The 14,398-nt window shown below is 38.2% G+C and overlaps 1 protein-coding gene and 1 long non-coding RNA gene across 54 annotated transcripts in view; one reads left to right on the forward strand and one right to left on the reverse strand.

Annotated features, from left to right (window-relative positions):
• The window catches only part of LOC107313592 (uncharacterized), a 79,215-nt gene that overhangs the window by 51,635 nt on the left and 13,182 nt on the right, over positions 1-14,398 (forward strand). For 2 of the 4 annotated variants that reach the window (XR_014945928.1, XR_014945932.1), the window contains one exon: positions 7,539-7,657. This is a non-coding gene — a long non-coding RNA (uncharacterized LOC107313592). Of the gene's footprint in view, positions 1-7,538; positions 8,527-14,398 lie in introns of those variants that run through there. The other 2 variants (XR_014945931.1, XR_014945930.1) reach the window with 2 other exon arrangements.
• ANK2 (ankyrin 2) overlaps positions 1-14,398 on the reverse strand; it is a 315,505-nt gene that overhangs the window by 31,297 nt on the left and 269,810 nt on the right. For 38 of the 50 annotated variants that reach the window (XM_085546969.1, XM_085546976.1, XM_085546980.1 and 35 more), the window contains 7 exons: positions 11,487-11,711; positions 10,293-10,391; positions 8,948-9,102; positions 7,914-8,125; positions 7,031-7,235; positions 5,161-5,257; positions 1,513-1,741 (listed from right to left, as the gene is read on the reverse strand). In XM_085546969.1, the coding sequence (XP_085403095.1) occupies positions 1,513-1,741; positions 5,161-5,257; positions 7,031-7,235; positions 7,914-8,125; positions 8,948-9,102; positions 10,293-10,391; positions 11,487-11,711 (1,222 nt within the window). The remainder of the gene's footprint in view (positions 1-1,512; positions 1,742-5,160; positions 5,258-7,030; positions 7,236-7,913; positions 8,126-8,947; positions 9,103-10,292; positions 10,392-11,486; positions 11,712-14,398) is intronic. The other 12 variants (XM_085546992.1, XM_085546991.1, XM_085546990.1 and 9 more) reach the window with 1 other exon arrangement.

The raw sequence follows: 14,398 nt of genomic DNA on the forward strand, positions 1-14,398 counted from the left end.
CTATGCAAAATTTGTACAGAATCACAGAATTATCAAGGTTGGAAAAGACCTAGAAGATCATCTAGTCCAACCATTACCAATACTTCCAGGCTAAATCATATTCCTCAGCACCACATCCAAGTGTTTCTTGAACACTCCCATGGTCGGTGACTCCACCATCTCCCTGGGCAGTGCATTCCAATGCCTGACTACTCTTTCTGAAAAGTAATATTTCCTAATGTCCAGCCTGAATCTCCCCTGACGCAGCTTAAAACCATTCTCTCTAGTTCTATCACTGATTACACGAGAGAAGAGGCCAACTCCCAGCTCACTACAACCTCCCTTCAGGAAGTTATAGAGAGCAATAAGGTCTCCCCTGAGCCTCCTCCAGGCTGAACAATCCTAGCTCCCTCAGCCGCTCCTTGTAAGGCCTGTGCTCCAGACCCCTCACCAGCTTCATAGCCCTCCTCTGAATGCAGTCCAGGGCCACAATGTCTTTCTTGTAGTGAGGGGCCCAAAACTGAACACAGTACTCAAGGTGCGGCCGCACCAATGCTGAGTACAGGGGGACAATTACCTCCCTGTTCCTGCTAGTAACACTGTTTTTGATGCAAGCCAGTATGCCCTTGGCCTTCTTGGCCACCCGGGCACACTGTCGGCTCATGAGACTACTTTTTTAAAATAAAAGGCACACAAAATGCCTTCTCCTGCTTGCACAACTAGGCCGGTGTTGTTTCCACACATAAAAGTAGATTCCATACAGGTAGTTGGAAGATGCCGCTCTGACCCTGAATCTTTGACTTAAGGAAATGCTGACCCTAACACTAGAAGAAAGAATTTGTAACAGCTGGCCTAAATTGTAAAGCCCAGCTTTAGGTAATTACACCACTTCCTAACATACCTGAGCCTAATTTCTAAGTATAACTAGCTGTTTAAGAAGTCCACCTTAAAAAGCTTACTTAAGAAACAATTCTTTTAATGCAATTTTGTTATATACATTATTTAAGTCTTAGGTCTGTAACAGAGAACAGACTCAACCAACCTACTTCCTCTCTCCTTGAATCTAGCTTACTATTCCACTTAATTAATTTTTTTTTAATGATTATTTTATGAGGACATACTTTATTCCTCCTTAAAATGTCAATGATGCTACGGAGAAAGCAAAGAAAGCGGTTTTGCCAAATGTAATCCCTTTCTGATAGTGCCTAACCTGATGACTGGATTTCCTTATGAGTGAAACACAATCTAGGCTGATCCAAGAAGATGCAAATGCCCAAATATAGACAGCTGACTATAGATTTCAGCTAGCCCTGTGGACTAGCAAGCTGGTAATGGCCCATTCATTTGGTCAGTCACATCTGGCACCTCTGTGCTCCCGTGCATGTTACCACGACAGGTGACACTGTATCATAGGAGTATTTGTTAGCACTTGTATTTCTCAGTCCTTGTTCCAAACAGGAGGCAGAAAATACTAACTTTAAAAAAATTAGCATTAGCAAATGCAGAAAACAATTTAAGATTCATGTCCAGTACCTCAACATCCCGGCTTCTGGCAACTTCAGCAAAATTTTCTTGTTGTTCTAGAGTTTTATCCACCTTGTCGTCTGTCATGCAAAAACATCTTAGCCGTGCTTCAATGGGATCATGTGATTTGGCAAACACCACAAATTTGGCCATGTAGGGGACACAGATAATCTCTCTATACACTTGAGAAGCAAAAGTAACAGATTCTTGTGTTTGTCGGCAGTCAATTAACCAAAATCTGTAAAATAAAATGAAGAGTTGAGTAATCAACACAGAAAGATTTAAGCAACAAAATTATACTTATTCCATTGTGGCAGCATTAGGTGGTAACTAGTCCAGTTAGTTGTTTGTGTAGATCAGAATAAAAGAGAAGTACTTATCATTTGGGATGAACAGCTTAAGATGGTAACCCTCCTCTGCTTTAGGAACTTGAAGCAAAATGTACTGCAAAAGCATTTCTGCCAGAACTTACATTCCAAATACCAGACACAAAACCCTCCACAGGATCTCTCATTGCACAAATTGTAGCCATTGTTATTTTCCAAATACATTCCTGATTTTTAATGGTTTTAAGTATGTCTTGCTAATGCTTCAGTCTGTTCTACTTCTAGAACCTCCATCTTTTATGGCTGAAATATTAAGATACTTTCCCCCTAACTTTTGCTTTTTTCCTACCATCTAGCTTAGAGGTTAGCAGTATATTTCTTACAAACAACATCAAAAACTGAGTGTCTTCTAGATGAATATAACTGATTTTGTTCACAATGTCCCACTGTATTCAAAATCACAAATGACTCTTAGGTGAATTCAGAAACATTTAACTTTGATTTTGTGCTGTTTTAATGCATAATGAAGGACACTGATACATACATACACATATATTTCTGTGCTTAAGTGATTATATTTGGAAGTCCTCCAAGAAGGTGCATCCAAACCTGATTCCTACTACTCTTGCTTCCTAGAGGCTGTAACCTCCACTGATTCACTTTATACTTCTGTTTCACTGATGACATCTTTCTTTTCAGTGTGTACACATCTTCCATAATAATGGTTCCTAGTCTGTGACATACGAACCACAAGTCACACATTACATAACAGTATTCAAAGCAACAGACAAAATACTGCTAGAAAGAGTGACTGCCTCTGCATAGTGTGAGAAATGCTCACTGCTAGGGCATGTAAATCACTACAAACCTCAAACAATAGATGAATATCGAATGTAGAACATTACTGAAGATGTGAATGCTGAAATTCATGTCTTAAACTTCAGCTTCCATTACATGTCTCCTTGTGTCAAAAAAGACCCTCTTCACTGAAAGCTACAGGAGCTTTATCCTTTCTCTGGGCGATTCAGTCCAGAAAAACATTGCCAGCAACAACAAATAAAGGCAGAGTTTCTTTATACCTTTCTTAAGACAACTGAATTGTTCTTTTGTAAAGATAACAACTTACTTTCACTTAAAATAATTTGTAATGATCTATAATTTTAATGATTTTACTTTCTAATCCCCAAACATAAAAGCAGAAATGCACCACTCATTTTACATGATAGGTCAAAGCCACCTCAGATACAATCTACAGTGAGTGTATCACTTACTTATCTGGTAAGGTCTTACTCATCTGCAGTTGAATAATAGAAAGAATATCGTGCTGTGCTTATGTTTAGAACTTCAAACAAACACACTGGTTAAAAACCAGAACCTGACGGCATTTGAAGAGAGAAAGCACATTGGGTACATAATTTATAGTTTACTTTTTTAGCATGTGGGAGAACTATGCTCTTCTGGACTCAAACTGGAGAGGCTACATCCTCTGAGAAATCACCATATGCTCAAATCATTTTCTTCTGTACACCAGTGGCTAGAAAGCCAAAGCAGACACTAAATTAAAACAACAAAAAACACTAAAAGCCTCACAGTTCAGCTAATGTAAAACATCTATGTCTCAGACTTTGCATTTCAATTCACATATATTTTAGGCAATCTGTTTCTCAAGCACAGCTTAGAAAAATTTTGTCTTGCAAACAGGGGGGAAAAATCTGCAGTATTACTATTTTAATTAGACATAGACACATTATTCTAAGTAGCAAACACTTGGGTACCAGCTGGTTCACAGCAGGGCTCAAGGCTAAAAAAAAAAAAAGGGTAGATTTACTTTTAGACCAGGGCATAAGTCAAGAAATTCAAGTTAACTCATCCCTCAGCAAAGAAGGTAATTCTCTGACTGTAAATGCATGAAAAATCTAGTTTCCTTTCTATCTTTAACAGCATTTAGAATCATATTTGGGTTAAATACTGTTGAACATGCATCTGGATAACAAAGTAGATGTAAAACTCATTGAAATGTCTAAATTAGGGTACCTAACACTGCAATTGTAATCAATTGTAATGCCACCAGGGAGATTAGGAAACATCCACCAGTAGGCTCTCTAATGAGCTGTAGTTCTATAAAGTGTCACCCTCACTCTGGCTGTATTTCATGCGCAGTCTGCTGGGGACTTCACAGTTTTACAGATTTTGAACCCACTGTCTCCAAATCTAGATCTTAAATTAACCTTTATTTTCTCCCTTTAGAACACTGCAGATTACAGCAGATGACAGCTAAAACAGTTTAAGATCTCCCTCTTGTGGTTTTTAATGAAAAAAGTGCTTAACTGAAGAGAAGCGCAGGAAACATGAATAAGCAAAACATTGAACTTAATGGGAAGAAAGACAGTTCTGAATTGAGAAGTCTAGAAAAATAAAACGTCATTTCTCCTACTGTTACAGCTGCACTGCAGATTGCATTGCAGGAGCTCAATTCATTATAACGTTGTATATTATATTTAATTAAATCATCTAATTGTAGTAACTGCTATGCCCGCTGAATGTTTACTCTGAAGGAAATTAATTGCTTTTCATGGGCCTACTCATACTTCCAAAGCAAGATTACAAACCCTAAATTTAAAACTTTCTGGGTCTCTAAATGTATTCTCTGTCACAGAGATTTTTTTGGTAAAAATCACAGACACAGTAAAAACTAACATACTCTTCTAAAATAAAAACAATGACATTCTGTTTGTCAGCTACCAGAAAGCCGGCAGCTGAATCTCATTACAAGAACAGATGGTTGGAAGAGAATCTTCACGATCACAGTTTGCTACACCTACAGGGCTTTCTGCTTGATTTCTCATTTGTTGAGTATGCTGAGCATCTTTTATAAGGTGTATAAATAAGCATCCAAATAAGGCATTTCCATTTCCATGGAAATTTTCATGTTTCTGCATCTGAGGGAGAAGAGAGAATCAAAACGAAACCAGACTTCTCTGGTTATCTGGAAATTGACCTGTCCCTCAGATTACTATTTCAGAAGAAAAGAGCATGTCACTAACTCGTTTCTGGGATGACGGCAGGTGCTGACTGAGATGACAATGACATATTCACAAATTTCTTATGGTTCATATGGACTGTATTGCTGACAGCTCACGCACATCCTGCCTGGACTAGGAGGCTCAGGGCTTCTAAAATAACTGGCCAGTCCACTCAGGGCGCAGTCAACATATCTATGCACCTTCAACTATACTAATTGAAATTGCTTAAAGGAAGTACTAAAACAAAATACAGAGGAAAAAGGACATGCACGTTGAAGTAACACTGATAATGTTGTTTTTATAGGTACCTGGCAGACACATTTGTTGTGAAGGAAACACATTCATTAACAAATGTCAGCGGTGTTGTTCCAGTGATGTCTTCCCACTGGGCAGGGGTGGTTCCTCCTGAAATTACAGTGATTTTTAAAAGAACAAAAAAGACTCCAATATTCTTGCTTCTCAGAAATATTTTATGTTCTTCTGGACTGCTGATTGCTATGCAACCAATAATAATCCCAGATATACTTTCTCCTTTGGTCCACATTATTCCACTAAAGCTAATAAGGCTGTAAGGGTTTCCAATGAGAAGAAAAAATATTCTAACACAAATGATTTTCAGGCAGTGATTTCTGTAGCACGGGTTCAGAAATACTGGAAGAAAATAAAATATTGGGAGAAGAAAGGTGGTTTTTTTTTCTATATTCTTCACATCTCTGTAGCAAAATTAGCCCAGATACAGTTCAGAGAAATGAATATAGTTACTGATAGGGACAGCTACAATTTATTATTTCTGTAACTGAATTCCTCAGAAAGAATCTGGTTCCAGGAAATATGGAACTATGAAATTTCTTTTGCGTGTTCTTTGAAATGTGTCTGACAAGCTCCCTGGAAGCCCCTGAAGTTCAAATTTGCTCCTCCATATCTCACTGTCCAATTGACAGACTTCTGGATTCCCATCATTCTGTTAAAATGTTTTGCCATACTTTGACTGTTGCAAGCTTCCTGTTTGGCCTATGCCAGTGAAAACAGGATACAATCTGTCAGTCACTATGCAGATATGCAAGAATGAATAATGGAGACTTAGACATTTTCAGTATCCACCATTGCTCCATCTTTTGGTGAGGGATGTCAAATTCATTTCTAGTTACCTTAAAATCAGACTAAGCTATCAGAAAACAGAAATTCTAATAGCCTTTACAAATACTTAGAAAGCATAAGAAGAATTAAGGGAAAAGCTGCCTGTAAACTACCGGGACTAAATCAGAATGTTTGTCTCTCCTCTCATATACAGCTGACTTGTTCAATAGTCATCGCACCATGCAGTAGAATCCTTAGGCAAACCTTAGACCAAGTTGTATCCATTGGGGAACTCTATTGTTCATGAAATACGTCCTTTCTCCTTTTGGTGAAGCATTTTTTTAACCAAGGTCCGCTTTAAAGTTTTCTGGACCATGGGTGCAGATTTACTGTACTTTCACATAATCTATTTAAATAGCTCTATGTGTAGGAGACTATTTAAATAAGCATTGTTTCACTTTCTTGGAAATACAGATACTTGGTTGTTATGCAGATGTCATCTCTGGTATTTCAGCAGCTAATTAACACCTTTGTAGCAAGACTGTAAAAGCACCTCTGCTTGGAATGACTCACTAGCACATCTCAGCGTGTAATGCACCTTAAAACACTGGGATCATCTTTGAAATCAGTTTGGAAATTGACAGAGATGCTTGATGATAACTTTTAAACAGAATAAACACACACAGCTAATTACTCCCTTTGGAATGAAACTACATATGGCATTAATCACTTTGAAGTTATAGTAAACCTGAAGAGTTGGACCCTAATATTTTTCCCCTGAAGCACACTGCCACCTTTTGTCTGTACCACAATTACTGTGTTGGGCAGAGCTTTGTTGGTACTCAAGAGACAGAAAGTGTGTGAGAAATGCAAACACCCAAACTGTATGATTCTGTAACATCTCCCGTTAGCCCAAACAATAAATTGTATTTCTGCCATAAATTAATTGATTAGGAAGTTGTGCATTTTTACAGCCTCTCATGTCAGTCAAGCTTTCACCAAACTTTCCACGTGTATAATGAGTTTTCATATATTTACCCCACGATGACTTAACATTTCAAGAAACACGTGGGAAGAGAAACCTTAGAACTTTCAACCTACCTGTTATACTGCATAGTAACCTTAAAGTGGGTGTGTCACCTCCATAACCATTCATGATCCCATCACTGGAGGCCTTGGGGACTGGAATTGTCATTGTGATGGGTTTATGGAACTTCCTCCTCCTGGGCTCCAGAGTGACTATAGGACTGAAGGTAGCCTTGTTGCCCAAGATCTTCTTTATAAGCTCAGTATGCATAGGTTGAGCCTTTTCAAAGCAAAAAATAGTAAGAATAGTAACTTGAAAACAGAGTATATGAGGAACTGGATATTGCTAGAAATGTTATAGCTGTTCCATTAGATGGCATAGTTTCCCATGAAATCTGCAGGCTGACTGTCACAGAGGAGGGCAGTCCTCTATTCAACAGTTTCTTACTCCTCACCTCTGTTCCTACTGCCTTTCCTAGTGCTCTTGTCAGTACCAATTTAATGCATTTTACCAATAGTAAATGATTCCCCTGTTGTTGTTTTGTTGTTGTTGTTGTTGTGTTTGTTTTTCTTTTCTCCTGAGGACAAACTCTGAACTGATTTGTACACGACTCAGCTTTTTATGGAAGATTTCAACAATCAAACCTGACGAAGGTAAATGGTGGATCCATTCAACAGCTTCTGCGGGAAGCAAGGATGGAGGTGAGGGGAAGCGGGGACCTCCTCCCCTTTTAGTAGTGAACAGTTTGGTGTTTCTTCTGAGATCATATAGACAACTAAAAGACAAGAATCTGCATAAACTGGAATACCCAAAACTTTATAACTTACTTTGATTTTTGCAATGGATTTTAATAAGCACATTGTAGGCAACAATGTACAACATAATAAGCTGCAAAAAGGTGACTTTACAGTCTGAAAAAACCCCAACATTTATATCCTTCTAATTGCTTCTTTGTACCTGGAGGCCAACACGAATTCGTTTGGTTAAAGCCCCTTCTGGGAAGACTGCCTGCACTTGGGGTACAACAGTGCTGCTCAGCACACCTCCCTCAGGTCCAATGAGGTTGCTGTCCTGTTTGATTCGGGACACCACTGCAAAGTACTGAGGGAAGTCACGAGTGATGATGCGGCAGATACGTTTCTTCTCAAGCTCTTCTGGTGTGTCAAGTACTGAGGCAAAAGAGAAGATGGTCAGAAAACAAGATCTTCATAATCCCGGCTTTTCACAGTTTAACTACTGCTTACACAAGTAAAATGAAACATATCTCAACATTTTAAGCTCAGCTAAAACAAAGAAATCAAAAGAGGAATACACACATTCAACAATTAACTGAAGGAAGCTTAAAGCTCAGAACATTAGCAGGCAAAGAAGCTAAGGGGGGGACTGGTCTGAGGCCTTTTCCACTTAATACTACAGCTTGGGCACAGAATTTTAAATGAAAGAGGTATCAGAGTAAACATTCACCCTTAAATACGCAAGTTGGCTCACTTATATTTTTATTTAAAAAGAAAAAAAAAAATCCATCAAAATTAATTCTAAGATCTGCAGGTCCCAGACAACCCAAGTCCATTCTGTTCTCTCAGTAAATGAGTACCCATGACTGATGGTTCCTCCCACACTTGTAACTACTTGGAAAGGATTAGTATGATAATTGTCTTGTTTTGGAAACGTATTTATTATGGGAGCTTTTTATTAAAACTGAGAAAAGAAGCAGGATGATAGATAACTTTAACATCTATTTTCAACTCATGATGAGTACGTGCGGTCTACTTCAGTAGACAGCAAGGAAAATAAAGCTTCTGCTAGCAGTGTTCTAAAAAAAAATGATTGTACTCCAGTGTGACTATAGTAAAGTACCTGGGGAGTGTGTCAGAAGCTCTTAGAGTAGACTAAACATGAAGTGTGGAACAGAAAAGATGGTTAAATGTTATTGTCCCCAGTTACAGATATAATAATACAGGAGCAGAGAAAACAAACACCGCACTGGATACCTTCATCCATCCCATTCAAAATTTCATTCAGTTCATCCTCAGTGTATTCACAGAAATGTTCCTTCCAGCTGTCCCCGTTCTCACTGCGCAGGATCACCAGCTCTCTCTCTTTCCCACGCAGAGCAGCAAAATGGGGAATCTCCACTATCACAGGCCTGGCACAGCAACACAGCATATTAAATGCACATGGGAGAGAGGAAGAAACAAGATTAACAGCAACTCTATTCAGTCTGCTACAAAGTGACCTGGAATTCTACCTATTCTCTGGACTACTTTTGCATAATCCTAAACTAGTACATCACTAACACACATAAAATTTTCACAGGGACCCAGTAAATGCTGAAGGACAGATTCGAAAGTGCATTCACCTCTTTCCACAGTGTGAGTGGTATTTGGCTTAAAGAGAAATTTGAGAATTGTTTTGAAAATTCATTGAAAGCTCATGCTCATTTTAGTTGTCACTACTGTCTGGGTTAACCTGTGCAACTTCATTTCAAAGAGAATCTACTGTAATGCATATCAATGGTGGGACAAATTCTGATCTCTCTTATACTAGCGCAAATGAGAATAACTTCATTGCAATCAGTGGGCAATTGCGTCCTGTGCCAATTTTACTTTAGTTGTTCTATACATTCCAATGAATTTATTCTGGATTTGCACTCTGGGAGTGAGGAAGGACGTCTGAGAAGATAATCTAGGTTTCTATTTATGTATAGGAGATAAGAATTTGCCTTGTCTTACAAACAGGTGTCAATATAGGTATCAATGTATGTGTGCATATATATACTTATATACATGTACAAGTAAATATACACACATATGTGTACATACAATATATTTATAAGCACATAAAAATACATACTTTTAGAGATAAGAGAGAAAATATAAATATATTTGTATATACAGTTCTCTAATTAGAGTACCCACACAGGTTACCATATACATAGTGAGCATCATGTGTTCTATTATACTGGTGGTATCTAACAGGTATCTTAGTCTTTAGTACTTGAAAAATAAAAAAATATCTTAAAGTTACAGTAGATTCTTTTTCTTGGTCACAATCCAGGTTGCTTTGCTACAGACATCAAGCACAAAACTAGGAAGATCTCATGCCAAAACAAAAATGAAGGCCACAGTACTTTAAGAAAAAGATACAAACATACCACTAAAACAAAACCACGTACCACAAGGGTTGAAAATGGTTCACTAAGGGTTGGGTATACAAAATTTCAAATCATAGAGACAATATCATGTGCACAATGACACACACAAAAAAATCATATTGCAGAAGGAGGAGAAGAATGGGGAGGTCAGCATCCATCAATTTGTTTCAAGTCTCTCCTACCCAAGGAATTTGGTCCCAGGAGGCCCCAGCTGAAGGATTCGGCTGACCAAGCTTTCTCCCTCATTAAGTGGGGGAGGAGCCGTAGGCAGATGAAGTTTACTGAGTACATCCAAAGCAGCAGTGAAAGAAAGAACATAAATAAACTTTATGTATTTTTTTTTGCCAGAATGCCAGTGCCACTGTCTGATCCACAGAGTGGAATTAGGCTGTACACTGAATAAGGTTCCATCCTAAAGATGCCAATTTGGTGACCAAATTCAGCAAAATGTGTTTCATTAGTTTAGGATCTTTTCTTCTTGCTCCAAGAAGACAGTAAGAATTTTGGCAGTGAACTCAATGGGAACAGGATTTGTATCTTACAATGCATCTCTGCAATCAGTACAGTAATTTTCTGATCTTACTGACAGCAGAACACACAGGAAAATGCTTTCAGGGAAAGCTCTGAGAAAGAATAATACCCTGCTGTACCTCAGTCTTTTAGATGAGACGTTCTCACTAGATACAGAAAGCATTAAAAGGAAAGTAGGAGAGATACTCAAGGTTATTTTATGTGTGGGAAGACTGAATGCGGCAGCACAATATTTCTTCTGCTCTTTAGATTTTGTTCTGCCTCTCTTAAAAAAAAATGACCAAGTGAAACAAGTAAGGGGTACAAAGTATCTCATTAGCTTGTTTGCTGCTACCTGTGATGTTAAGAGATAATGTAAGAAACTGCTGGCTCATTTTCATATCAAATTCTCAGGTGCTCTACAACTGCTTTTGCTTTCTTATCAGATTACAGCAGCAGTGAAGTGGTCAAAACATGCCTTGAATCTGTTCCCCATTCATACTACATATAAAAGCAGCAGGCAGTTAAAAACTACTAATCAACTTTTTTCTCTGCTTAATCTCAGTACTTCAGAAAAAGCATTAACAATGATAATGGCTCCGATAGCTGCCTGTTAGTAATAATTATATCCAGGAAAGCACTTCAGCTTTAGTGCTGGAGGTTAAAAAATGAGTTTGCAATGGACAAGGCATCAGAAACTTTGTGAATTGTAAACTAAGATTTGCATTTTACACAACAAGTCTGTTAGCATATGTCACAACCATCTTTATCTGTCCAAATCTTGAAAGAGGAACCATTTCAGTGCAACTTGCAAACAGATGAAAACATACCAAACATTTTCCTTTAGGCCACATGGCACCCCTTACCCAAGAAACTGGGCCCCAGATGGTCCCACTTCGATCAGACGGCTGGCCAGGCCTTCCCCTTCCACCATGGGAGGCATGGTGGCCAGCCTGTGACGTTTCACCAAGCGGCAAGTCACTCGTGTTGGAGCAGTGCATTTCCGCGGAGGGATGATAATTCGCAGTCCATTATGTCTGCAGCCTCTCATGGCACCTCCACGAGCATCCACCATGAAACTAACTAGGAAGCTGAAAAATCAGGAGAAATTATTAGATACCAAAGCATATCAAAATCCCTTTGGTTACGTTGCACATACATAACAAATACAAATACAGCTCTCCCTCTCTAGGAACACGATTAGAAAAAGCCTTTCTCCCATGTGAAGCACTGAAGAGTGCTAAGATCATTTATTACTTAAACTGACCACCAGCATCTAAGAGTTCTTCGCAGAAACAGTCCTACACTACATTGCTGCTGTTGGTAGAAGTACCAGCAGTCACTGATAGATGCGTGTGAGCTTTGGGGGGGAAGGGAGTGCACACACATGACCATATACAGGAAAAAAGGTAACTGCAAATATCACTACTCTGTACATGTAAGTATCTATAATGTAAAGTTGGCATTCTTGTATTTTACAAAACCAGTCTATCTTAAAATAATTGATGACTTGATATAAAGCAAATTCTGAATGAAGGGGATTCTCAGATTAAACTCTCAGATGTAAAAAATAATCAAAATTTCATGCTAGATTGTGTGGACACAGTTCTTAATAAATCACTGAAGCTATTACCGATTTATGTCAAAAACTCTCTTTAATTAATCTCTTATAGGAAAGAACTTTCCCTTTGATAATCAAGAGATACATTTTAAGGTAGGAAAAAACACTACAAAAGAAAAAAGAAGTGACTGTTTAATGCTAGGTTTAGAGAGCTCACCTTTTTCCTTACACTGTGGCAAGAGATTCTTAAACATATATATATGTTAGAGAATTACAAATAAATTAGTAAAAAGTAATGGTGGATAAGATGTAGAACCAATAAAAATCATTGATTTATTAAAGAAATTATCTTCCTTGACATTAAAGGAAGAATTTCAAACAGGAGTTGGGATGGACTGACAGCACGTCATTATCACTTGAAGGCCAATTCTGGATTTTGTTGAGCTGATGATGGCTACCAGGTATTATACAGGAGTCATCCTTATGGATTTTTGTCTTTTTGTGCTACTTTGCACAGCAATACTGTGTCCCAGTGAAAGGTTTACAACTGTGGCCAATAGCACAAGATAAATTCTTCTATCTTTTTCTTAAAAGGGATAAAAACATTTCATGGATTTTCTTACTAGCTGAACTTTCTATAATTGCATATGTAAAGCAACAAGCAGATTTTGAAAGGTTTTCTACAAAGATTAGGGAAATTCCTGCAGAAAGTACAGAATGACTTCATTTCTTTTTTACTGGTATGTGAGTTGGAATCATGCTCAATGCAGAATGGGAATGTCAGGTTGCTGGAAGTGAAAATTAGAGTAGATGAGACAGAACAGTATCAGGCCTACTTCTAGCCACTAAAATAGAATCACCACAGCTGGAGCTGCAGAAATGCTACTGAAGGACCTGCAATAGAGAAAAGCCCTTATAGCATGAGTTACAAATACATGTATTTTTCCCACTGTCCCCTTGACAGTCCCCTTGAACATTGCGTCCGTTCAATATCCACACAGCTACAAGTAATTCCACATGCTGTAAAAACACAACACTCAACACACCGTGCAAGTCAGAAAAATGGATGATGGGAAGTAGCTACAAGCGCCAGTCAGAAGCACACCATGCACCATGGATGCCAGTCTTTCTCACACATGCAGTCTCCTATTCTACTGCCATTCATATACCTCTAGGTTTTGTTAAGTGTAAAAGTCTGGGTAGTACAACCATTATCTCATTCCTTAGAGGTTGGTGTTTCTGTGGTTTTAACAAGGGGGAAAAGAAAGAAAATGAAAACATTTTATGGCTTTGATTCTCTGGGGATTAATTTAGAAAAAATGGGAGCTTCCTTCACAAAATACATACTTTATACATTTTAAAGCACAGATGAAAGAAGAGCTTAACAGGTACTAAATGCTCAGTTGTTGCAGTAATGCTCTGCGGTTTGCACCGGAATCTTCCTTTAACCGTATGAAGTGGTGTCATCAAAGTGTTTCTGAAATATGTTTCAGAGAATCGGTCCAATTCTCTACTATAATGGGTGCATTAGAGGAAGTTAATAACACTGAGTTCTGGAAGAAGAGTTTCACATTTTGGTGCTAATACTATGAACAACAGAAATACTACCCCCATAATTACCAGAAGCTGATGAGTACACTTACTGAATTAAACAAGTATTCACATTTTTGATTGTGTAAACTGTCATGAATAAAATGTTTGTGATTCATTTATTAGTCATTATTGACGTAGTATTCAAGATGGTACACTTTAACAGGATCATCTTTTTCTGTCCATCACTGAAAATACCAGTGCTAGTTCACCTCTCAGCCTTATATCCACCTCAGCTTATTTCCCTGTGAGTCAGCAATGCCAAGAACATTGCTCACTGTTAGAAGAATACATACACACGAAAGGTGAGGGTCCAAAGCTAATAATCTAATAATCTCACTTCCAACCACAGTAATGGCTTACGTTTCTTAAAATATGATGCTTTTTTTCCTCTACACTGTTCACACTTAAAAAAAAGCAGAGTGCAGGAGCAGTAGTGCATTCTCACAAAGTACTTATAACACAATCCAGATAACTACCCTGTAGTGTAGAACCAAAATAAAAGCTGGATCAGGAGTAGTCCTTGAATTCAAACATCTGTATGAGCCTGGTATTTTGTTCCCCCCTCCAGTACTAACCCTAAGTTCCCACAGATGCAGTACTGAAAATCTAATACAGACCAACTAA

Source organism: Coturnix japonica, chromosome 4, assembly GCF_054131305.1.
Source record: "Coturnix japonica strain WE chromosome 4, WE-NBRP24, whole genome shotgun sequence".
Taxonomy (NCBI): Eukaryota; Metazoa; Chordata; class Aves; order Galliformes; family Phasianidae; genus Coturnix; species Coturnix japonica.